Below are 23,750 nucleotides of genomic sequence, written 5' to 3' on the forward strand. Positions count from 1 at the left end.
GGCATGCTTAGCTAGGAGTAGGCCATGGACGGATGTCATGCTGAATTGCCTAACCTTCTGCTACCTCTTTCTTAGTCATCCATTCCTATATCATAAGTCTTTGTGAACAAAAGAACAGTGCGGTAGGGGCACTTCTCAGGAATGGTGATCCAGAATCCAATTGCCTATTGAAGAAATGTATGTGAGGATAACACAAAGCAGCAGAAACCATTCATACTCAGTGGGACTGCTTTTGAAAAACGGACTTCAATTTTACACTGGCATACAAATGCTGGTGTAAATATATGCAAGCACATTTTATGGCACTAAATTACATCATTGGTGCTGTTGTACGTCCATATTCAAAATTTCAGCTACATGTACATATGAACGTAAGGCATTCACAGGCCTCTTGTTAAAAAACAAAACAAAACTCCCACTGCACAATAAACTGAGGTCTACGTGTAAAAGTAGCTAGTGTTTTCTAGTGGACTTCCAGCATCTTTCTGTTTCCAGGTGAGGTTTTATGGAGAATTTACACTGTTCTAAAGTGGTAAATACTTACTGGATTGTATTTTTCCGTTGGGGAAATTGGCGTGGGGAAGAGCTGCATAAAACACGCTGGGCCTGATTCTCCTCTCAAGGAGCGAGAGTAACCTCACTGAAGTGAATGGAGTTGCACTGTGAGGGGGAAGCAGACCTCCTGACGGCATTTAAAGTGACACAGATGTGTCTCAGAGTAGCAGCCGTGTTCGTCTGTATTTGCAAAAAGAAAAGTGGCACCTTAGAGACTAACCAATTTATTTGAGCATAAGCTTTCATGAGCTACAGCTCACTTCATCGGATGCAGCGAGCTGTAGCTCACGAAAGCTTATGCTCAAATAAATTGGTTAGTCTCTAAGGTGCCACAAGTCCTCCTTTTCTTTTTACACTTGTGTCTGATCACTGTTGCATAGGCCACTGACTGCATAGGCCTCATTGTTCACTAGGTATTTCTGTCTTTTTTCCCTTTTCTTTATTAGTCAGAGGTAGTGTATCATTCTGCAGTTTTTTCTTCTGGGAATGCTACCTTTCCCTTTCTTAGATTATAAACTCTTTGGGCAGGCACTATTTTCCTGTGTGTGAGTACCTAGCGTGCTATAGGCCAGGGGTTGGCAACCTTTCAGAAGTGGTGTGCCGAGTCTTCATTTATTCACTTTAAGGTTTCACATGCCACTAATACATTTTAATGTTTTTTAGAAGGTCTCTCTCTCTATAAAAGTCCATATAATATATAACTAAACTATTGTTGTACTGTAAAATAAACAAGGTTTTCAAAATGTTTAAGAAGCTTCATTTAAAATTAAATTAAAATGTTGCTCTTAGGCCGCCGGCCCGCTCAGCCCACTGCTGGTCTGGGGTTCCGTTCACCTAGGCCAGCAGTGGGCTGAGTGGGGCCTGCAGCCAGGACCCCGGCCGGCAAGGGGCCGGCAGCCAGAACCGCAGACCGGCAGCGGGCTGTGTGGGGCTGGCGGCCAGGACCTCAGACCGGCAGTGGGCTGAGCGGCTCAGCCCGCTGCTGCTCAGGGGTTCCATCCGCTGGCTCCTGCCAGCTGGGATCCCGGCTGCTGGACCTGCTCAGCCCACTGCCGGTCTGGGGTCCTGGCCCTGCCCACATACAGTGGGTATCTGCCTTCTCCCTGGTTCTGGCCCCTTCTCTTCCTCTCTCTCTGCGCTGAGCTGAGGGTGGGAGTGCACTGAGCACAGGGCTGGGGGTGAAGAAGCAGGCTTGGGGTTGGGGTGTAGGGTCTGGCTAGGAGCTAGAATGAGGGAGGGGGCTCAGGGTTGGGGCAGGAGGTTTGGGTGTGGAGAGCTTACCTGGTCAGCTCCCATTTGGTGGGAGGGGTACAGGAGCTCCCGTTTGGTGCTCAGGGTGGGGGTGGGGATGTGGGGGGTGCAAGAGTCAGGATGTGGGGGGTGCATGGGATGTAGGGGGGCTGGGTATGTGGGGGGGTACAGGAGTCAGGGCAGAGGGCTGGAGGCCTGTGAGGGGGGTGCAGGTGTCAGGGCATGGAGTGTGAGGGGCCTGGGTATGTGTGGGGGTGCCAGAGTCAGGGCTGGGGTTGTGCAGGGGGGTGAAGGAGTCAAGCAGAGGGCTGGGTGTGTGTTAGGGGGGTACAGGGCTCAGGGCAGGGGCCTGGGAGGTGTGCGGGGCTGCAGGGCTCAGGGCAGAGGGCTGGATGTGTATGAAGGGGGCTCAGGGCAGAGGGCTGGGGGTGTGGGCTGGGGTCGTGGGGTGCTCACGGCAGAGGACTGGAGGGGATATGCCCTGTTTCTCTCTCTCAGAAACACATGCCCGCCCACCCTTCTCCAAGGCCCTGCCCCCGCTGTTTCTCTGCCTCCACCAGGAGCAGCTGACCCCGCTCCTCCCCCACCCCCTCGCAAGGGCCATCAGCTGATTGGCAGGCAGGGAGGGACGAAGAGGAGGAGGAGAGGCAGGAACCCAGCACACTGCGGGAAGAGGCAGGGGAGCCGGCAGGACCAAGCTTCTGCCCCCTGCCCCTGCGGGAGGGGGCGGGGGGCAGAGAAGAGTGGGCCGGGCAGGGCAGGATATGATTTTTAATGGCACACTGCTGCTGCATGCCGTTAAAAATGGGCTCGCGTGCCGTCGGCTGCCGACCCCCGCTATAGGCACTGCCTGTAATCCTCCTAAAAATGTTACTTTGGGACAAGAGGCCTATGATCTCCTAGTTATGAATTTCATTGTTTTTAGATGCTACTTCTTTCTCCAGCTTCCTCCCTTGATTTAGCTCTCTTCCCTGCTGCATTTTCTTGTGAATAATAATGCATCTCCATTGCTTTACATGAGTTTTGCTTGTAAAGCACTAAACTGCATGAATATTTAATCTTGAACCTTGCTACATACAGCAAGTGACTGTAAGGCAACTTGCAATTTTCCCATGCAGAAGAGACTTGGGAGACTTGCAAGTCATAAAAGTTAGAGATGGATAAATAATTTTGGGGGCTTAGCATCCATGCACCTGGCAGAGCAGAACTGTTCCCTGCCGCATACAAAGTCCATGCTACTTTGCTTTTCAGTGGGCAGCTTGCCATGCAGAGAACTTGTAAAGATAAGCCACTACCATTTTACAGTGAGACCAGTATAGTTTGTGTGTCTTTGCAGCATGTTGAATTTTGTGGTGGTTTGCCCAGTTTTCTAAGTTACTAAATTCTACTACTGTGTATCTAAGATCAGTCTCAAGGTCTTAGTCTGCATGTACGGCAAGCCTCATGGATGCTACAGATGCAAATGGTCAAAGTTAGAGCAACAGTCTGCATTTATAACATTGATTTCTTTAAAAAATCCAAAAAACCCAAGCTGCTAAATCCAAAAGAAAACCACAAAATACTGGGCCTAATTCTGCTCTGTTATACTGTCTCAGCTCCAGAATAACTCCATTGAAGTCAATGGCATTACTCTGGATTTATACCTGGATGTGTTAGGCGTGGCACAAGCCTCTGATCTGCAAGTGGTATGAGCCAGATCGTATTTGCTGCAGTATCTTGCACTGCTGAAGCATAGTTTGGTTAACTTGTTTCAGGGTCTTAAATCCCAGTTCAGGTTTTTCACCGGAGTTAAAGAATATTCTCTTTTAAGTCACATGATACATTGCTTTTTCTTTAAAAGCAAAACAAAATCATATGCCCTGTTTGTTTTTGCTCAACAGGATGGTTTTCCTGATTTCCAGGACACAGTCCAAACACTTTATCAACACGAGAAAGTACCACTTGCCTTGGCGAAAGGCAAAAGTGAAGATTTGGCAGCTCTTAATTCCCAGGTAAACAAACCACATGAAACTATCAGGTTTCTACTGAGATGCTGTCCAGAATAGTAACAGTTGCTTTCTAGGCTGATTTTTGTATAATATTTTGATGACTAAAATCATTACCTTCATTTCTCAAAGATCACCTGGGCTAGCTGAGATAATACCACTGCTAATATGGGTTTAACTCTTGAGCTGTTATGACACTCTATAGTTTTGTCTTCATTCATTGCAAGGAAGTAAGGATCTCACCTTCTAGGCTTGAGACAAGAGAACGAATGCACCATCTACTGTTGGGAACGAACGCGATACTGACATTACAGTACGTGCCGCATAGAAGTGAAACCCTTTTAAAAGTAAAAGTAATGTTTCTGTTTGTAAAATATTAACAGAATCCCCAGGTAGACCATCGATTAAAATACACTTGAAAGTAAACTGTTAAAAAATTGTTTCTCCCTTTACCTATGTGCCGAGACCTAAAGTCAAGGTTCTATATTTACTCAGACCACTTTAGAGGTCATCCTGTTCTATAGGAGAAACACAGAACAGGTTCCTTCCCTGCTCTAAATGTCATCAGTTTCCTGGAGAACCTAGGACGTGGTCTTCTCTTTTACACTGTCAGCTAATTTGTTGTGTTATCTTCTGAGCACACAGATGTCAGTGGGAGTTGAGGTCACTTCACATCTCCCAAGAGACGCTCAGCCCCTTGCAAGAATCAGCTCTTTCTTTTTTAATAGAGACAAGTAGTAATGGTGACACTTATAAAATACAAAGAGAAATCAATGAACTTCACAGTTTGCTAGCATCCATGGATGCTAATTCTACATATTTTTGCTTCCCTTTCTATTTGTATGCTTCTGTGTGGCTCTTTGAAATGGACATTTTTTTAACTGGTGATTTTTTTTTTTTTATTTTTATTTTCATACGAAGTTTAGTCATAGCCTTGGGAACATGATCATTTTGAAAGTTAAAATTCTCTTGGCACTAAAGTTGATGACAAACATTTATACATCATTCCCTCCCACTTTGCTCCACATTGTTTAATTTCACTCTCTAGAGGTGTATAGGTCTTCTTCATCTTCTAGACAGACATTTCACACCTTTATCCCCCACAAACATACTGTCATCCTACACTTTCACAATGGCAGATTTTTAAACTTGTGTACTGTTGTTTCCTAAAATAAAGACTCCAAGATGTCTGGTAAAATCTTGGCATAAGTTTTTAGCAGATGTTGCCATTGCTCTTGGAATATTTTGTAGAGCCATTTATTCCAATAGGGCTAAATTTGATAAGTAAGAGACAGATCTTGCATTTGGGAATTTCTGTAAGTATAGACTGCAGTCCTAAAGTACAGAAAGTTTGTTCTCCTCAGGTAAGAACTAAGAAATATCACGTTGACTGGCTAAAACAGAACACATGTTTTTATGCACTTTGAATGACACTGTCTTCCATAGCTTTAGTGGCTGCAGAAATATTTTGTTTGCTTGATAGTTTTGAGGTTGCTGTAAAGCACAAGTGTACATATGAGCCAACAAAGAACTATATCTAGACTGCTTGCTTGATTACCTGCTGGTATTATTTTTTTCCTGTAGAGCGACATCCATATATATTCTTGCTTTATTTGCAGTCTGAAAAGGTGATGGCCAAACAGATGGAGTTTCTTTGTAACCAAGCAGGGTTAGAGAGACTGCAACACTCAGAGAGACGCCTTTCCACAGGGTACTACAGACAAAGCTCAGAAGAGCACAGCCCCAATGGCGTGACGTTAGATAATGTGGATGGACAAGGTATAGTAGCTTCCAGGCATGATATTGCTGCCATCCAATTTGTCTGGTGTTATGCAAACATTGTTAGTACTGATGTTATTCATATAGCTTCAGCAGTGTGGAGGATGCTAAGCAGGTAAGTAAAGACAAGATCCCTGCCTGGAAGAACTTACAGTCACAATCAGTGTTTCTCAAGTACAGGTGCATGGGGGTATGCAGGGGTATTGCAGGGGGTAGTCAACTCATCTAGATCAGTGTTTCTCAACCTGGGGGTTGCGACTCCCAGGAGGGTCATGGGATAGGTTTTGAGGGATCACAAGTTCAGGGCTGGTCTTAGGGGGTGGCAAGCAGGGCAGTTGCCCGAGGCCCTATGCCATAGGGGGCCCTGCAAAGCTAAGTTACATGCTTCGGCAGCAGGGCTTGGGTTTCAGCTTCAGCCCTGCCACCCCCAGGACTCCAGCTTCAGACGAGGCTCACAAGTGAAAAACAGGCTCAAGTATCACACAAAAGTGTAGGTACAAAATGTATATTCCAATCAGTTTATTTTATAATTATATGGTAAAAATGAGAGAGTAAGCAATTTTCAGTAATAGTGTGCTGCGACACTTCTTTGTATTTTTAGGTCTCATTTTGTAGGCAAATAGTTTTTAAGTGAAGTGAAACTTGGGGGTACACAAGACAAATTAGGCTCCTGGAAGGGGTACAGTAGTCTGGAAAGTTTGAGAACCACTGGTTTAAATGATACAACCAGAGATAGAGCCAGATTCTGCTCAGTAACTCTGGGGAAACCCCATTGACTTCAGTGGAGATGTTCTGTATGTAGACTTTTGTAACCGGGGCCAGAATTTGGCCCTTGGATTACCTCTATTTAAAACTTTACAAGTAGGCAAGAAACTGTGGTTCAGTGTACTGCCATGCAGGAGAGCTGTACTGCAGTCTTGTTCCCTCATGCACCTTGCACCTCATCTCACCTCATCAGTCTCTTGCACCTCATCCAGGGGGTGCTGCAGGGGCATCTCACAGTGACTACTCCAGCTGATTTTTAAGGAGGGGCATAGCATTCACAAGGAATCCTAGTACTCTGCTTGAGCTATGATGTTTTCAGAGAAGTAGTGTATGGGAGAGGGAAGGGATCCTCTGGGTCTCTGGCAGAGATACAGAAGGCCCTTTCCCAGGAAGAAGACTTTTACTCTTTTGCTTACTAACCTAGAAGGTAAAGCTGGTGACTTGGTGGGTATCACTTCCAGCTAACTATCTCTGTTCACAATAGTTGACCAAAAGATGGGGAGCTGGTTACATCAATCCCCAAGAATTAAGAACATTTTAATTACAGCTGACAGTCTTTAGTGTTCTAAAAGGGTCCCATGGTAATCCCCATAGCGTGTCCAGAGGCTTTTTGTTGGAAGGAGGATTAGATTGGATTCTTGTGTCTGTGTTACGTTTAGAACGTGAGAGGGTTTGTTTTGCTTTAAATGATGTTTTTACTGTGAAATGAAATTAAATATTAGTAATGTAGCAAAATATAATATATAAAAAGGTCTTTTTCTTTTTAGAACAAGAACATAATATTTAAGGAGGTAAGGATTAAAAAAAGAGAGAGAGTAGAAGGGGAAGTGAAGGAACTATTTCTTAAGTGACATTACAGATTACACAGCTTTTTTGTGAGTTTTGGACCAATAATTTTCAGAAGAATGCCATGTAAAGAGAGTACAGCTGTGAAGATTTAAACAGAGTCACAACGTAGCAGGCTTGTTGAACCCTCATGTGGTTTCCCTCAGGTTCTTGACTGGCTGTTTCTTGCTCACATGCTAAGGGTGTGACCAAGTGCCATATGTGGGGTTGGGAAGTAATTTCCCCCCTCAGATTAGCAGTGGCCTTCTTGGGGGTTTTCAGTTCCTCTGTAGCATGTGGGTGAGGGTCACTTGCCATCTGGGTGTGTCTCAATTGTTTCCCGGCCGCTGCAGGAGCCTTGGGCATTGGGCACTTTGGTCTCTCCTATTTTCTGCTGTGGCACATGATAGTCAAGCCACCTGTGGGCTGTAATACTTTGGTCTAACTTTGATTGTTAGCTTTAGTGTGGTGTTGGCCTGTGGTATGCAGGAGGTCAGATTAGATGAGTTGGTGGTACCTTGTGGCCTTAAATTCTGTGACTAACAAAGCTCAGCATGGAAGGGGAAGTTGGATCTTGACGTGTGTTTGAGGAAAATGAGGGATTGATGCTCAGCCATACCAATCTGTAGCAGCACTAGCAGCCTGGAGAGGAAGAAAGGTCATCTGCAAATCAGCATTTTACATACTAGAAATCTCTCCTGCATGGTTGAAATCTAGAATGTTTTTCACTGATCAAATGGTGGTGTCCTTTTTTTAGCCTTAATTTTGATTTCTAGCATTGCTTTGATTCATACTCAATACTGAATATTTCAGTATTGACCTCTTTCAGGTGAGAGGCCCCTGAATCTCCGAATGTCAAATCTGCAAAATAGACAGTTGCAACACATTTCGCTAGACGGAGAGCAGCACGTAGGAAAGCCTCTGTGCAGTGACCTGATCCGACTTTACTCCAGTGGGGAGGCAAAGTCTCTGCCCTCAGGTAAGTGTTATCCATTGTAAAGCACCTCAAGCTGCCCCGTAACATCCTTTGACAGGTGGCTTTCAGAAAGTTTGTGGGGAGCCACACACCTACTTATCCCTTTCAAAGAAGAATTTAGTTCCTAGACACCGTCTGCAGATTGATACCTTGAAACCAAGCTGCAACTGAAACCTCTGAATGACTTGTTAATCTAGAAACATACTGAACATTTGATGAGAGATTTAAGTATTGCCATGTTTTCAGTTATGCTTTGGGCAGGAGATGCAATAACTATTCACACATAAGGCAGGAGTCTTGGGACCCATCTACACAGACAAAACAGCCCAGCAGAACAACTGCTGTTGAGCTCTCTTGTGGCGGAACATGGTTGTAACATGATCTGGCTCAGTCTGTGTGAGTGGGACCAAATGATATTACAAACAGACTTTTTGAAAAGGTGCCTTCAGCTCTGTTTATAAAGATTTAGCCCCATCTATCTGGGTTGGACCAAACCATTTTAGAACCTGGTTCAGCCACAGCAGAGTTTCTGTTGTTTTGACTCTGTAGACTTGGCTTTTAAGTGCTTCTGCTAGCCTTTCTATGCAGTGACTTATGGTCACTGTTTCTCCTGTGGTTTAACGCAGGCATACAGAGAAAAATCTCAAATGCTATTAAGAATATTTCTTCCACTATGAAGTCTGAATTGGATGCCTGTGTTTTTTGGCAAAGCATTTTACATATAAAACTGGTGCATTGGCATAATATTAAGAGCAGTCTTGAGACTCTTCTTCCTCAAGGTTGAGGAATAATAATGAGATGTCTCAAGGGTGGGTGTATGGTAGCGGTTCCTCTTGAGACTATTGTGCTGTCTGAGCACTTGGCAGAATGCTGTGTGTATCCTATCCATGCCTATCCTAACCCCTCCCTATTGCAACCTGCTGCCTGTAACAAGGGTCTGTGTGGTTGGAGAACCTTCTAGTCCATGGTCTTCCCACATCCAGGAATATTCCACATGCTCATGCAGAGAGCAGTATTGCTGAGCTCTGCTTCCTGTTGAATGGGGGGTTACAGAGAAGTGATTGTGGAACTGTGGTGGTTCTGACATAGTTCAGGGCTCATATGCCTTGGGAGGAGGGTGGGGCAGAATCTTGTCTTCTGTGAATGTTGATATGTCATCAGCACCCATGTAGTTCAGTGGGCAAAAACAGAAGACATTTATTTCGACACAGTATTTAACAGCTCCTCTTCTTCTCCCCCTCCCCCCCCCCCTTTTTTTTTTTTTTTGTTTGCAGAAGGCCTTGGTATTTTAAAAGACTTTCCTCACTCAGCTTTTAACAACATAGAAAGGAAGGTCATAAAAACAGAACCTGAAGATACAAGATAGTCATCCTACTCTGGAAAATGGCATCAGAATAAAGAATAAATCTTTAGAAGAGAACAAACAAGCCTTAATAACCAGTGTTGCCTCATTCAAATAAGAGATTTCATAGCCAAAGCCTAAGAACTGGTACAGCAGTCTGTGGAGACTGAAAAACAAGAGACTTTGCAATCCAAAACAGTAATACAGGTGGATACATGTTCCTTTAAAGTGGTTTTATAATGTGGAAAGGTTCACAAATTAATATTGTGAGCCTCCTTTATTTAAGAATGTATTATGTATTTGTATAACTTATCAAAGTAAATCTAGATGTTGGGACACGTATGGAGTCCAGTAGATGTGGCTACAGTTCATTTTACTTGAAATTTCAATGTCTACTTTACATGTATCTAGCATAGATATGATTGTTATACATTTGAGTTAAAAATCCTTGGAGAAAGTGTAAGAAAACCTAGAGTGACACAACTAACAGCAAGTTTGCAATGGTATTTGTAGGAAAAAATAGCAAATGCATAAAATATTTCATGGTTTAAAATGTTATGTGGATATAGCATTTGATAAAGCTGATCCTGTATTATAGCAGACACATTTGACACTTATTAATGTTATTTTAATGGTTTCAGCAGCCTATGTGTAATACATTTACAGTATATACCTATCCACTACATGGGAATGGTGAATAGGCAAATATTAGCCAGAATATGGGAGCATCCTACTTATTGGCTCCAATTTCATTAGACAGAACAATCATTTCAGACACTGTGTAGCTAAGCCAGGGCTCCTATGCTCTCATATGGGAGGGAACTCAGAACACTAGACATTATGGACAGGATGGCAAAAGTTGTGCTTCAGACACTTAGAATATTTTGAAGTTCTCTGTGGATGTTAAAGACAAAATGCATCACAAGTGTGGCAAAGATGGAAAATGCAGGATTCATGCATCAGTATTCAAAAGGTTATATTCAATATCCAGGAACAATAAAATAACAGAGAATAGGGGGAAGGGGATACGTTACTTGTAAATGACCCATTATGAGGTGCTTCCCAACCCACGTGATTCTATGAGTATACCATATACTGCAGACAGTATGCCAATATGTTCCTTTGTATATGTTAATTAACATCTGTATTCGTTATTTATTTGACTCTTTTTTTTTGTATGTTTTTCATTTTTGCAGATGCCATTTTGTCTAAAGACAAGGAATTAGCTTATAACTTAGGGATTTTGGTATTTAATGTGGGGTGTGTGTGTGTGTAGACATCCATAATGTCAGTGTAACTCCTATTGTATAGTTGCATCTCTGCAGTCAAAATAGCTATACACCTTAGTTTTGAATATAATTTTTACCCACAGTGCTCTCTGAGGCGGGGAAGTAAGTCACCGAGTAATGGATAAACTTCCGCAGTGAGGTGTGCACTTTTGCTGTGTCCTAGATATGTAATGATTATTCAATCATAATGTACGTTGTACTGAAATTGTCAACAAAATGTGAGCTGGAATGTCTACACTGCAGTCTCTGATCACTGTAAACATGTTTAATTATTTTATCACTTTTGATTTGTGGAACAAAGCTTTATAGTAGAAACACCAGTAAACAACTTTTTATACTATTAAAACGTTTGAGTTTTTTAAATGTTTCTTGAATTGTATTGTACTGTCTCACTACTGAAGAAACTTACTTTGAGTGGAATTTGCAACTTCATTGCTAGAAATAAGAGGTTGAATGTGGTGTTATATTTGCTCCTTTATGTTGAGAGATAATAGAATGGGTAGTGAGTATGTTTCTTCCGTTCGTTATGTTAGTCATGGCACTGGTTTGTATCTGGGTAGTTTCGTGTACAGTATTACAGTTTGGAAGCTTGTAAAGCCTTGAATTGTACAAGTTTAGTAATAGAATTTAACAAGCAACAAGTTTTTAAAGATTCAGGAAACTTCCTTCTGGTTTTTGTTTTGTTTTGTCAACATCTAACATGACCAAAATCTCTGCTGGACCACATGAAGCTCTTAAATATATTAAGAGTTTACTGGTCTGGTTTACAGCAGGTGGAGGGCAAAATAGCTCATTTCATTCATCATGGTTTCATTAGAATACAACATTTATTTTGTAAACACTAATGTATTAAATTTACTAAAATTAAAGTATATAATAGATATTTTTATTTTGAGTTTGTAAATACAGTATGATTAAGTTGTCATCAGTGGGTTAGCTCTAGGATGGTATTTTGGTTTATAATCCAATGGACCATGTCATTCCCAATACATGAGGCACTTTTTATCATGTTCAGTGTGCAGCTGTGTAATAGTTTTAACTTCCTGGGTACAAAACTATTTAAGATGTTCCCAGATCCCTCATACACTTGATAATGGCAAATAGTCTATCACTCATTTTTTCCAAGGCAGGGAGTCTTGGCTGACAGCAGTCCCCTCTGAGGAGAGATGGGCTGGGCTTATGAGTGGGTACCCTATTGGGCTGCTGATGAAGAAGAGGCACCATTGCAGGTATAGGGGAAGGTTTACTCAGCCTACTGGCTGTGGGGAATTGATGGATTCTGGCTCCCCCCAGGGTACTTTTTGACCAAAGTCCAGCCTGGCAAATGATGCCTGTTCTTATGCACTTGTTAGTTGCTTAAAAATAAATTTCACCAGGACAACTTTCTCCCCCCCCTCCCCCTCTTGTTTTTCTTCCTATTTTCCTTTTTTTCCAAAACGAGGGGTTACTTTTCCTGGAAGAGGAGTCGTCCAGAAACCTGCAGTGAGGGAGAAGGAGACGCTTCAAGTGCCACAGTTGCTGGCAGAAGCCTCTCCCCTGTGTAGTTCTGCTCATGTACTTTAATCCTCTTTAAAGGTTGGCACCGTGACTCCGAAAACAGGGAATGCCCTGGATGTCTTTAGAATAGAGTTCTTTCATTTGCTGTAAACTCCGCAGGCCTCAGTCACCTGGGCAAGTCAAATTGCCAACAGGCCAGCTGCATGCATGTGTGGCACAGGGGTCTTGCAACACAGTCTGCCCTATGTGGCCACCCTGTCCTTCTCTCCTCTCCCTCCATGCACACACAACTCTGAGAGAGATCTCAAGCCAGCTGTCCCATCTGTTGTTAGACTAGAGCCACGTGGAAGTAGGGACTGTGGCCTTGGCTAGCACTTCAAGTGGTAAGTCTTTATCCCACTCAGCCATTCTGCCACTGTCCGCAGGTGCCTGGGTCAGCAGCCACACTTCACCTCACTTTCTGAAAAGAAGCCTGTTTCTGGGAAGAGACTAAGTGGGAGGTTGGGTGAGATATAGGGTTGACACAGGAAAGGGGGAGTAGGTTCAGGGATAGGAGGACTGAGAGAAGAGGAACAAGCTAGGTAGAAGACTAAAGCATAGAAATATAAAAACAGAAAGGCACCACAGCTGAGAGTTTTCAGCCTGTGGTCTGGCAGGGGTGACAGATTCTTCTTAAAAGTGCAGGGCCACAATGCCCCGGTTCTGCCTCTCCACCTGCCCTGGGGGTAGGGGAGGAGCTCTTGGTCTATGTCCCCATCCCCCAGGACAGGTGGAGGGTCCAAGCTGCCTGCGAGGCTCTTACCCAGAACCGGCTTCCAGTCTGGCCTGGGGGCAGGGCCTTGGAGGTTTAAGAGCCACAGCCAGACCATGGTGGGAGCCGCAGACCCTCCATCTATCCTGGGTGGAGAGCCTGGGGGATGGGGACATGGGCTGGGGGCTGCACTTGGGACCCACCCTTACCCCAGACAGATGGAAAGTCCGTGGCTCCCCACAGCTGTCTGAGCTCCCTGGGCTTGTTCTTACCTGGGCCTGGCGGGGGGGATGGGGCCTCGGGCAGAAAAAAAGCAGGGGGGCCAGGCCCATCCACTTTCAAAAGTGGGAGGGTCATGAGCCTTTGGCCCTCCCTGTTCCGGCACCCCTGGCCTGTAGATCCCTAGTGGTCTGCAGACAGTCTAAGATTTCCAAAGGGGTCTGCAAATGAAAAAAAGGTTGAAAACCACTGGTATAGAACAAGAAATCAGGTGCAAGTCAGAGCAGAGAGGAGCATTTCAAAACAGAACTGGTCAGATGGATTCAGGGAGGAAAACACCCTCCTTCACCTCCTCCCACTAAACAAAACAAAACAATGGCCCTGAGAATGGAGAAAATAAGGAGGAGGAGGAGAATGACTGCCAAGGACTAAATATAATATTCTTCCACCCTATCCTTATCCATGAATGTGGAAAGCTTGGAAGGAGCACATGCTTCACCATTAATTTAGTACTGCTAGGCTCATTACAGACAGAGGAAGGCAAGTGCTACCTCCAGAAGCTCACAATCTAGACAACATACAAACAAGTGGGAGGTTGTTATGAATGAGGAGGACAGTGGGACTGAGAAGTTAACCAGGCAGTTTATTCATGGTGTTTGGTTATTTTTAATGCGCACACCAGTCATTAGATGTACTCTTTTCCCCTTGCTAAGAAGCCTGGCCTAGTAGCTAAAGCTCAGATCTGAAAGTCAGGAAATCTAGATTATATTTCCTCTTCTCTCGTGAACTGCAGGTGTGACCTTGGGTAGGTCCTTAACCTCTTGTTCCTCTGTTGGTAATGGGGTTAATATATCTAAAGCATCTCAGAAGTGTTGAGAAACTTAACATTGTTTATAAAAGTGCTTCAAGACCCGCAACTGGAAGGTACTACATTTGAAAACAATAAAATGTTTAAAAAACAAAACAAAACCAACCACCTACCACTGTAGCCTAGCTGCTGGTGTTTATTTAACAATCAACATACATTCCAGGATGTGACTATCCTGGTGCAGGCAACAAAGTCATTGTAATGTAAACTTTGGTTATTGGCCACCTGCTTAAAGTGCTGTTTCCTTATCACTGAGGTTCTGAATAGGCAATTTATGTGGCTTGAGGGAAGAGGATCCAAACACAATTTTATTCATAATGACTATAAACTTTTAACTGCAAAGCCTCATTTCCGTCACCTTTTAAAAATAAAGAAAGCTCGTAATAGAGCAGCTGCTCCAGAAATAGTTCCCAGTGCTGAGAAGTTTTCTGGTGACCCAGGGTTAAAAGCCACATGTTTGTTAACATAATGATCTGGGAATTAGTAAGCATTTTGGCTACATTCTGCTACCCTTACTCACACTGAATAGTATTTTACTCCATGAGTAGTTTCACTGAGCTCAGTGGGACTGCTCATGGAGTAAGGTTACTAAACTGGAGATTGGTTTTGGAATCTGGCCCTTTCTTCATAGCTGGCTATTATGGGATATTTCAGCATTCAGCTAAAATCAGAATAAAAGGTGCCACTGTGACTATAGAAGCAATTCTTTCTTTTACTCATTGTTATCAGCTGCATGGCATGATAATGCTTTTTAAAAATGCTTATAGGAAGGGTGGGACTGACATGCATGGAATGGAATCCCTGAGATACAAATGTTTCCTGTTCCTTATATGAGGGTTAAACCTAAGAGACACTCACAAGGTCTGATCGAGAATTAGGTTGGGATGGCTACTGCAGCAGGGCTTTGATAAAGCAGGAAGACCTGTATTGCATCAGCTGATTGGGTCTTGCAGCACCTGTGCATTTCTTAAACTAGGCACAGAAGGGTTGACTGGAGCTTAATGTAGCCAATAAGCAGAAAGAAGCTGGTAGGTTCACTTGATGGCTTAAGCTATAGAGAAGGACTAACCTTTAATTCTTCCTTTAGGCAACACTCCTTACATTGATTGGGAGATACAGTACTAGTCTTTTCTCCATCATTAGCTAGGCTCCAGCTAGACTGCACTGCTGATCTGTCTATTTTCTTACCAGGAAAATAAAGAGAAATAATGTTTGCTTCCATTCTGCTCTGCAGAAGGATTGAAAAGATGGCATGCTGTGGTGATTCAGTGGGGAAAGGATAAAATCTTCACATACACCTACACACCACCATGAAAAAGAACTCTGTGGGCAGAGAAGGAAAAGAATATTAAAGATGACTATTGTCAAGTCCTTTTGGAGGGGAAAGAATGTAGATTCCTAATTGTTTCCTTCATAAGGTATGCTCTCAGGGATCCCTAACCTAACCAATGCAGAAAAAAAGCAAATGAATAGTTAAGGAGTAGAATGAGTATTCTCCAAGGGAAGCTTTCCTGTGCAGCCCTGTTTATGAGTCTTAATCCTGACCTGGTGGAAGTTGCTACTGGAAGTCAGTGTACTTTCTGTGTCCCTTCAATCTTTGTTTTGTCTCCTGAAACTATTAGCATCTTTTTGCTGTGTTTTTTGGGAGGTGTCCTCCTATCTGCTTGGAGCAATACTGTGTCCCCTACTCTTGCTCATGAAAGCCATCAAAGACTCATAATATGGCAAAAACTTCCACTAGTTCCTACGCTAGGTTGTATTTGAACCAAGTGAAGCAAGCAGTGACTTAGACCTGCGGATCTCAACCAGTGGTCATTAGAGTTGGTAAGCAACTGTGTCAGCTTCCATGGGAGTGTTGTGTGCTTGCAAATTGCCGGTGGCCCATGGGACAATCTCTCTAGTAAGATGTGGTCCATGCTCCGGAGCTTGAGAACCCTTAACCTAGACTATTGCCAAAACCTTGAGCCATCTAGTTTGTAGACAGACAAACTAACAAAACCTCCCATATCTGTACTGGCTTTTTGGTTTTTGTATAGTTACCCCATCAAACATGTCCTGTGTGAAGGATACTGCTTTCCCAGGAGCTGATGCTTTGATACCAAAATATTTGATGTTTTTGCTTCTCTTAAAAAGACAATTCCAGGGTCTTCAAAATATGAGTTTGTGAAGTCTATCATCTACTACAATATGATGTGGTACATAGTACACTGGGTGACATACATGATTGTATAGCCCCACAGCAGCCAATCAGAAGACACACATGTAAGTGAAGGTAAACACTGGCCTCTTGTATCTTAGCCTAGACCAATTTAATTTAAATCATTGTCGCCAGCTCTTATTTAATTATCATGTTTGCTTTCCTAAATATTTAGTATCTACTTATGAGCAATTATGAATTCCTACTGTAGCTTTAAAACCTATGCATAGACAGTTAATTTCTGATTACCTCAGGGATTCTGGATGGCTTTGTTCTCTATGCTATTTAGAAAAATTATAAATAAGCACCTTGGAAAAACCTATGCAGACAATCAGACTGAGCTTTTGTTTCTTATTTTTCAACTGTAACCAAATGCTGCAAGAATACAGCACTATTGGATCATAAAAATCACAAGTTGTCAGTGAAAAATCACTGCCAAAAAGAATAGGAAAATCCTGACTCTTCACAAACCATATCAAGAATGCAAAGGCAAGGAATATTTTTCATCATAGGACATGGCAGGGATTTCCAAGGTTTGTGCACAGCCTGGTAAACCAAACAAATTAGCAGGAAGCCACTGGTGATGAGCTGAATTAGAATGTGCATCATAGTTACGCATTTTGAAACCCTGTAATGACTCATCTATATGCCATTAAAAGTTTACACATCATAAATTTGTGTTTAGCTGCTTAAAAAGTGCCATGTTAAACACCCACAGAATCCTAAGCAAGCTAGGCCTTTCTCCTATTACTGTTGTATGCACTGACAGATAGGTCACTCAGGCATGAGTACGTAGGATGATACTCAGTGGTGAGTACGTAGGTGGAATCTCATCATTCCCTGCGTTTGGGATGGATGTTTTACAAGAGACACAAAATGGCTATTGAGAGAGCTTGTGGGTTGAATACAGTTGCCCTTGAAAAAGATGCATAGACATGAACCCCCATTACAAAATATTAATGTGGGGGGGGGGGATTCTCTTAGGTGTTCAAGGTGTTTTTAAAATTACTGATCATTGTTACTGTATAACCAGAGAGTTGTTAGGCACATAGTGTATCTGCAAAGGGGAGGATGTACAAAATGTCTCAACCACTGAAAAGCAAATAAAATTAAACTGCTTTCATGAAATCCACACAGAATATTATAGGCATTCTCAAATAGTTAGGAAGGAGACAAGTTTTGTCCTCAGCTACACAGTGGAACGGGGATTCAGCAGTCCCTTATTTGCTGATTCTCGTAACATTCCTGTACTCCTCTACCTTACTTGGATTTCTACCAGTTCCAGTTATCTTTCCACAAAATTGACCTTTTTTGTTAGTATTGTGGCTTATCTAAATCTTAGAAGTTAGGTCCTTTTTCTTGAGATTGGACATTAATTTAAATTGCATCAGCTCTAATCTTTCTAGAACAGATTTCAACTCCCAGTCAACTTGTGGAACTTATTGCCAAAGCTGTGAAGGCCAAAACTAACAGAGTTCAAAAATGAATTCTTGTAGATATGTCTATAAATGACTATCTTCCATGAACTTATTAGCCAAGATGGCCTGGGATGTAACCCCATGCTCTGGATGTCCCTAGCCTCTGATTGCCGGAAGCTGGGAGTGGACAATGGGTTGTATCATTCAATGACTGCCTGTTTTGTTCATTCCTTCTGAAATACTTGGCGTTGGCCACTTTTGGAAAACAATATAATGTGCTAGATGGATCATTGGTATGACCCAGTATGGCTGATCTCACATTCTTATGAAGAGTCATTGGGTTTACTATCGGGTTGTTCATGCAGTCCTTACTCATGTCAGGAGGCCTTACTCACATAAGTAAATATAATGCATTTGGGCCCTAAGGTCCTGATCCTGAAATTGGCCCTGTGTGGGCTGACCCTTATGCCCTGGCTGAGTTAGCTACAGGATCAGGGCCTAAATTAGTAACCTGAGCAGACATGTTACTGAGTTTGGTTTCTTCCACACCATTTTGCTTCCACAGCCAATGTAGATGGCTGCAATAAGAAACAAAAGCTCAGTTTGTTGGTGTGCATAGGTTTTTTATTTGTCTTCTGCAAGTCTCTCATTTATTTTTCCCAGGTCATGTTTGTCATTCTCATGGTCCATTTCCTTTGAAAGCAGCTGTCTGCTGTAGTGGGTTAAAAAATGTAATGTGAAAAGTGTGTGTTTTGAAGAGTTGTTTTCTCCCCTAGATAGCTTGCCCTGCAATTTTCATCTTTCTGGGCCTCCAACTATGTCTAGCCTACCAGTGCTCCTGTTAGAACTCAAAGCTGTGTGCCATAGCAGGCAGCATCCATCAGGAATTCCAAGGAGGCATGTCTGTGCTTTCCCAACTCATTTCACCATGACCCAAAAGCCGAGTTAGAAATCATCTTAAAAATAAGAAACCAGACCTGATCACTGTATTCAAAATGAATGTAAGGCTACTGTTGGCCCCTTACTTAAACTTAGTAGGGGGGTTTTAGTTGGCCATCTCTCAGTACCAAAAGAAAGGGGGAAGGGCTGATGGGAAATCAAGATCCTGAGACTGACAGTTCCCAGGGCCAGTGGGGAGAGGTCAGTGCTCCAGATGAGTCTGATTGACAAGGCAGGCAGGCTAATGAGGGAATCAGGAGCTGCCTGGCCAGAGGGGTTGAACTAAGGAGAGAGCAGAGCCAGCCAGAGAAGCAGCTCAGGGGCCAGCGCCATGTTGGGAGCAGAGGCAGGGGAGCAGGGCTGTGCTGGGAGCAGAGCCACAGCAGCAGGCCGAGGGGCCAGAGGAGCAACACAGGGAGCTGTGCTGGAGGCAGAGCAGCAGCAGCCCTGGAGCTGAGGCGGGAGCTGGAGTTGGGTGCGGTGAGCAGCTGGGGAGAGTGAGGGGGACCCTGGGCGGAGGGACCAGTGCAGGGAGACGCCTTGCAGGCTGGACTTGGAGGGGGATCATAATCCTGACGTGAGAGGGGGGTGATGCTGGGAAGAAGGGTCCTGCCACCTAGCTCCTGAGGGCGTGTGGCCACCGCCAGAGCAAGTGGCCGACCTGCTGCACGCCTGCAGTACAGCCAGGGCCTGAGCAGGAGGCCTGGGACTTGTGAGGAGCAGACTGAAGTTCCCTTACATTCCAGAGACGCTGGTTGTGATCTTCCCGGGCCACAGAGCAGGGCTAAATGTTTTCCTGTAACCTTTCCCATTTTTTCCTTATTTTTTAAAATTAGTTGTTGTTTAATAAATTGTATTTGCTTTGTACGTAATGATTAGTGCGTCAGGGAAGCGTGCAGAGCAGAGAGAGTACCCTGGAGTGGGGACGTACTAGCCTCTGTCCTAAGTGACCACAACAAGTTTGGGGGTTGAGCCCCAGGAATCCTGGGCCCCAGCCTTGTAGGGTTACAAGGATTTAGCCACACAGGAGAGTGGAAGGGGAGTCCTAGAGGTCAGGCAGGCCTCTGGGTAAAGGGAATGGGAGCGAGGACTTAGATCCTTTCACTAGCCATATCCACTGGGGTAGTGTATAAGCCAGGAAAGTTCCCCACAATAGTGGGACCTTTCCCTCGCTTACATGAAGTTTCCCAAGAACATAAGATCCATGGCTAAAATTCTCTGTTACATGGGTGTTTATATTAAAAAAAAAAAAAAAAAAGGAAAAAACAACCACCCTGAAGTAATTTAATTGATTTCAGTGGGCATGTGCTGGACTTATACCAGTATTACCAAGATCAGAAGCTGGCTGTTTCTTATGCTGTTTACAAATTCTGGAATGCTAGGAACTTTTACATTGTTTTTATTAAAGTTGTATTGAATCATTCTTAGTATCTCCCCTTCCTGGATCAGTTCCAGTCTTTTTTTGAATATATATGGTTATTACTTTAGCATCCAGTATGTTTTACTTCATATTCATTTCTTTTGCACACATCAGCCCACTCACATATTAGATCCAAATCTTTTTCATTTTTGCTTGTTGCTTGATTAAGCAGTGAGACACGACACGCTGCATGTTGTGACAGATACTGACAGGCCTCGGATGCATTGTGAGGCAAGAGGAGCAGCCAGGTTCCTCCAGAAGCCCAGAAGTACAGATACTCACCATGGTGTATGAATGTGATTGTAACATGTTTATGTATTGGAGAATATTTTTTTTAGTGTATGGCTAAAACAACTTTTTATTTTTTATATTTTTAGGTGGTAAATCCTTCTTGAATTCTGGGAGGAGTGAGTAAAATGCTTTGAATCATGATGTTAACTGTGGTTGTCTCAACTTTTAATATAACTGATATTAAGCAAGTCATGCCCTGCTTGTTCTTCTATTCATTTCTTTTGTCTATGAAGCTTAGTGACATTTTTATCTGCAGTATGTTCTTGCTCTTCTGACCCAGTTATTGCATACGGCAGTTGTTAGGGTTGCCAGGTGCCAACAGTTTTCGACAGAAACACCTGGTCAAAAAGGGACCCTGGCAGCTCTGGTCAGCTTCCTGGAAGCGGCAACATGTCCCTTGTCTCATAAGCGGAGGGACAGCCATGGGGGCTCTGCGTTCTGCCCCCCACCCCACCCTGAGTGCCAGCTCCACAGCTCCCATTGAGATCCGATGCCACTGGGCACTGTGGAGGTAGCACCTGCGGGTGGAGGCAGTGTGCAGAGCTGCCTGGCCGCGCCTCTGCCTAGGAACTGAGGGACATGTTGCTGCTTCTGGGGAGCGGCCCGAGGTGAGCGCTGCCTGGAGCCTGCACTCCAAAACCCCTTGCTGCAGCCCTGAGCCCCCTCTCACTCTCAAACTCCCTCCCACACCCCTGCCTCAGCCCTGAGCCCCCCCTGCTCCCAAACTCCTTCCCGGAGCCTGCACCTCAAACCTCCTCCTGCACCCCTGCCCCAGCTCAGAACCCCCTACCACACTCCAAACCCCTCGGCCCCAGCCTGGAGCCCTCTCCTACACCCTAACCTCCTCATCCGTGGCCCCACCCCAGAGTCCGCACCCCCCAGCCGACACCCTCACCCCCTCCAGTGACCCTGCCCCAGCCGGGTGAAAATGAGTGAGTGAGGGTGGAGGAGAGCAAGCTACTGTGGGAGGGGGGATGGAGTGAGTGGGGTGTGAAGCCTCAGAGAAGAGGTGGGTCAGGGCCTTGGGGATGGGGCGGGGCAAGGGTTTTCAGTTTTGTGCAATTAGAAAGTTGGCAACCCTACCAGGGGATGTGTACCTCTGGGGATGCACTGGGGTCTTCCAGGGGGTACATCCCCGCATCTAGATATTTGCTTAGTTTTACAACACTCTACATAAGAAGCACTAACAAAGTCAGTATCAACTAAAATTTCATCCAGACAACGACTGGTTTACACTGCTCTATATACTATACACTGAAATGTAAGTACGATGTTTATATTCCAATTGATTTCTTTTATAATTACACAGTAAAATGAGCAAGTAAGCAATTTTTCAGTAATACTGTGTTGTGATACTTGTATTTTTATGTCTGATTTTGTAAGCAAGTAGTTTTTAAGTGAGGTGAAACTTGGGGTATGCAAGACAAATCAGACTCCTGAAAAGGGGTACAGTAGTCTGGAAAGGTTGAGAGCTACTGGTATACCGTAGTGGTCTTTGGGGAAAAAAATGCTAGTTTAACTTAAGACAACTAGAGAAGGGTAACTCAATGTTTCATGTGCCATGTGCTGGGAAATAACATGAGTATTCCATGTTCCTGAAACCAAATGGACTCTTTATTCAGAGAATATTTACAGAGGTGGTGCGGTTGCCATTCTAACCCTAGGCACAAAGCCTGGCTTCCTGGTGCCTCCTCCAAACTCTACCCTTTTGCAACCTGTGCTCCTCCCTCCTAGCTCCATGCAGGTTGCTATGCTTAGGGCTTGTCTAGACTTGCAGTAGGGCAACTGCACCTCTGCTGCTTTGTGAAGATGCTACCTATGCTGATCGCAGAGCTTCTCCCATCAGCGTAGGTACTTCAACTTCCTGAGAGGTGGTGACTATGTTGATGGGAGAAGCCCTCCCATCAATATAGCGCTGTCTACACTGGGACTTAATGTATAACTCTTTGCTCAAGGGTGTGGAAAATGCACACTCCTAAATTACCGTAGCTATACCGACACAAGTTTGTAGTGTAGACCAGGGCTGCTTATATGCAAAATTCCTCAGTATATGCAGGATGCCCTTGTATATTCCTAGATCTACAATAGAAAATGTTTTGAATAGTGCAAATGCTCAGGTTTTCACACCGCAAATTCTTTAGTTATATGAGGCATTTGCCCTTTTAAAAAGTTGCCTATTGCTGTAGTTTGCACAAGACTTTAAAAAGCTTTTAAAATGTTTTCTTTACTTAAAAAACAATGAATTGTTACTTCATAGAAATAGATAAAAGATGGGGGGGGAGAATTATAGATCTTACTACCAAGAATTTCGGATGATTGCTGAGTCACAGAGCCCTGAATGAATACTGAAGTCTTTCCAAACTTGCAATAAAAGCTTTAAAGTATACCACACCATCACATTTGGCTTATGTTTATGTGTGTTGCAATGTTTTCTCTCTCTTTTTTTTTATCATATTTTTATAATTGTCTTTGCTTTTTCTCCCTTTCAGGTGATTCAGGGCTAACAACATTCCGTTGTCTGGTAGAAAGTGATTGATTTTTTTTTTTTTTTTTTTTATTTAAAGGGTAGGAAAAAGGAGGGGGGAAGATGGACCTGAAAATCTTGGGTAATAGCTCAGTGGCCATTTTGAGGCGAGCATCAATTGCAGAAGATCCTTAATATAACTTTTACTGAGTTAGCTATTAGCTATTGAAATTAGGTTGTGGGAGGAATTTAGCAACCTCTTAAAGTATAATATAAAGTCGGTTCATATAACTTTATACCAGGATTTTGACACACGTCTGTTTATGTGGTTGGCTTGCATAGCCATCTATGTGGTATAAACATACAATATGTGTGTAATATTATTCAGCATTATGATACCATGGGGAAGGATGTGTAATACTGAATGCAAATGCTACACATCAGGTTGCCCCATAAGTGTAGGTGGGGGAGTAATTGAGATGGTCTAAAAGAGACTCTAATTTATGCCACCGGTAGGAGAAAGTCAAAGTTGCTGGTATAAGAATGTGGTGGGCTAGAGAGCAGAAGATGTAGCTGGTTGTAGTAATTGTTGAGATTTATGTAAGACCAATGAGAATTAATCCAGGAAGCTGCAGATAGGAGGAGGCGACTGATTTTATTGTTCCATCTCGAAAAAGTTCTTATAGGAATGACCAGTTTCCTACTATTGGGTCTGGAAGTGATGATAACCAATCATAGGCGGTCTAGACACCTGGAGAAAGTGGACCTACTCTTCATTAGAGTCCACTGGAAAGCTAGGAGACATTTAAGTAAATTCAGCCTCAGTTACATAGAGATGAAAACTGGAGCAATAAAGTGGGATGGGTAGATATGACAATGGCCTAGATTCTAGGATTGTAAATGGACTGACCAGTGGCAT

The 23,750-nt window shown here is 43.6% G+C and overlaps 2 protein-coding genes across 2 annotated transcripts in view; both read left to right on the forward strand.

The window, feature by feature from the left end:
• NAB1 (NGFI-A binding protein 1) overlaps positions 1–11,130 on the forward strand; it is a 31,364-nt gene extending 20,234 nt beyond the window's left edge. The window contains exons 5-8 of the mRNA XM_084643608.1: positions 3,687–3,797; positions 5,411–5,570; positions 7,990–8,139; positions 9,411–11,130. Of these exons, the coding sequence (XP_084499734.1) occupies positions 3,687–3,797; positions 5,411–5,570; positions 7,990–8,139; positions 9,411–9,502 (513 nt within the window). The 3' untranslated portion in view covers positions 9,503–11,130. The remainder of the gene's footprint in view (positions 1–3,686; positions 3,798–5,410; positions 5,571–7,989; positions 8,140–9,410) is intronic.
• An 803-nt stretch (positions 11,131–11,933) lies between these two features.
• Positions 11,934–23,750, forward strand: part of LOC311528172 (uncharacterized protein) — a gene marked incomplete at its 5' end in the record, with an annotated part of 82,110 nt that continues 70,293 nt past the window's right edge. The window contains 3 exons of the mRNA XM_084642868.1: positions 11,934–11,996; positions 18,944–19,136; positions 20,454–20,483. Coding sequence (XP_084498994.1) covers positions 11,934–11,996; positions 18,944–19,136; positions 20,454–20,483 — 286 coding nt within the window. The remainder of the gene's footprint in view (positions 11,997–18,943; positions 19,137–20,453; positions 20,484–23,750) is intronic.

This window comes from Lepidochelys olivacea (assembly GCF_965140295.1).
Source record: "Lepidochelys olivacea isolate rLepOli2 genome assembly, chromosome: 11".
Classification (NCBI taxonomy): domain Eukaryota; kingdom Metazoa; phylum Chordata; order Testudines; family Cheloniidae; genus Lepidochelys; species Lepidochelys olivacea.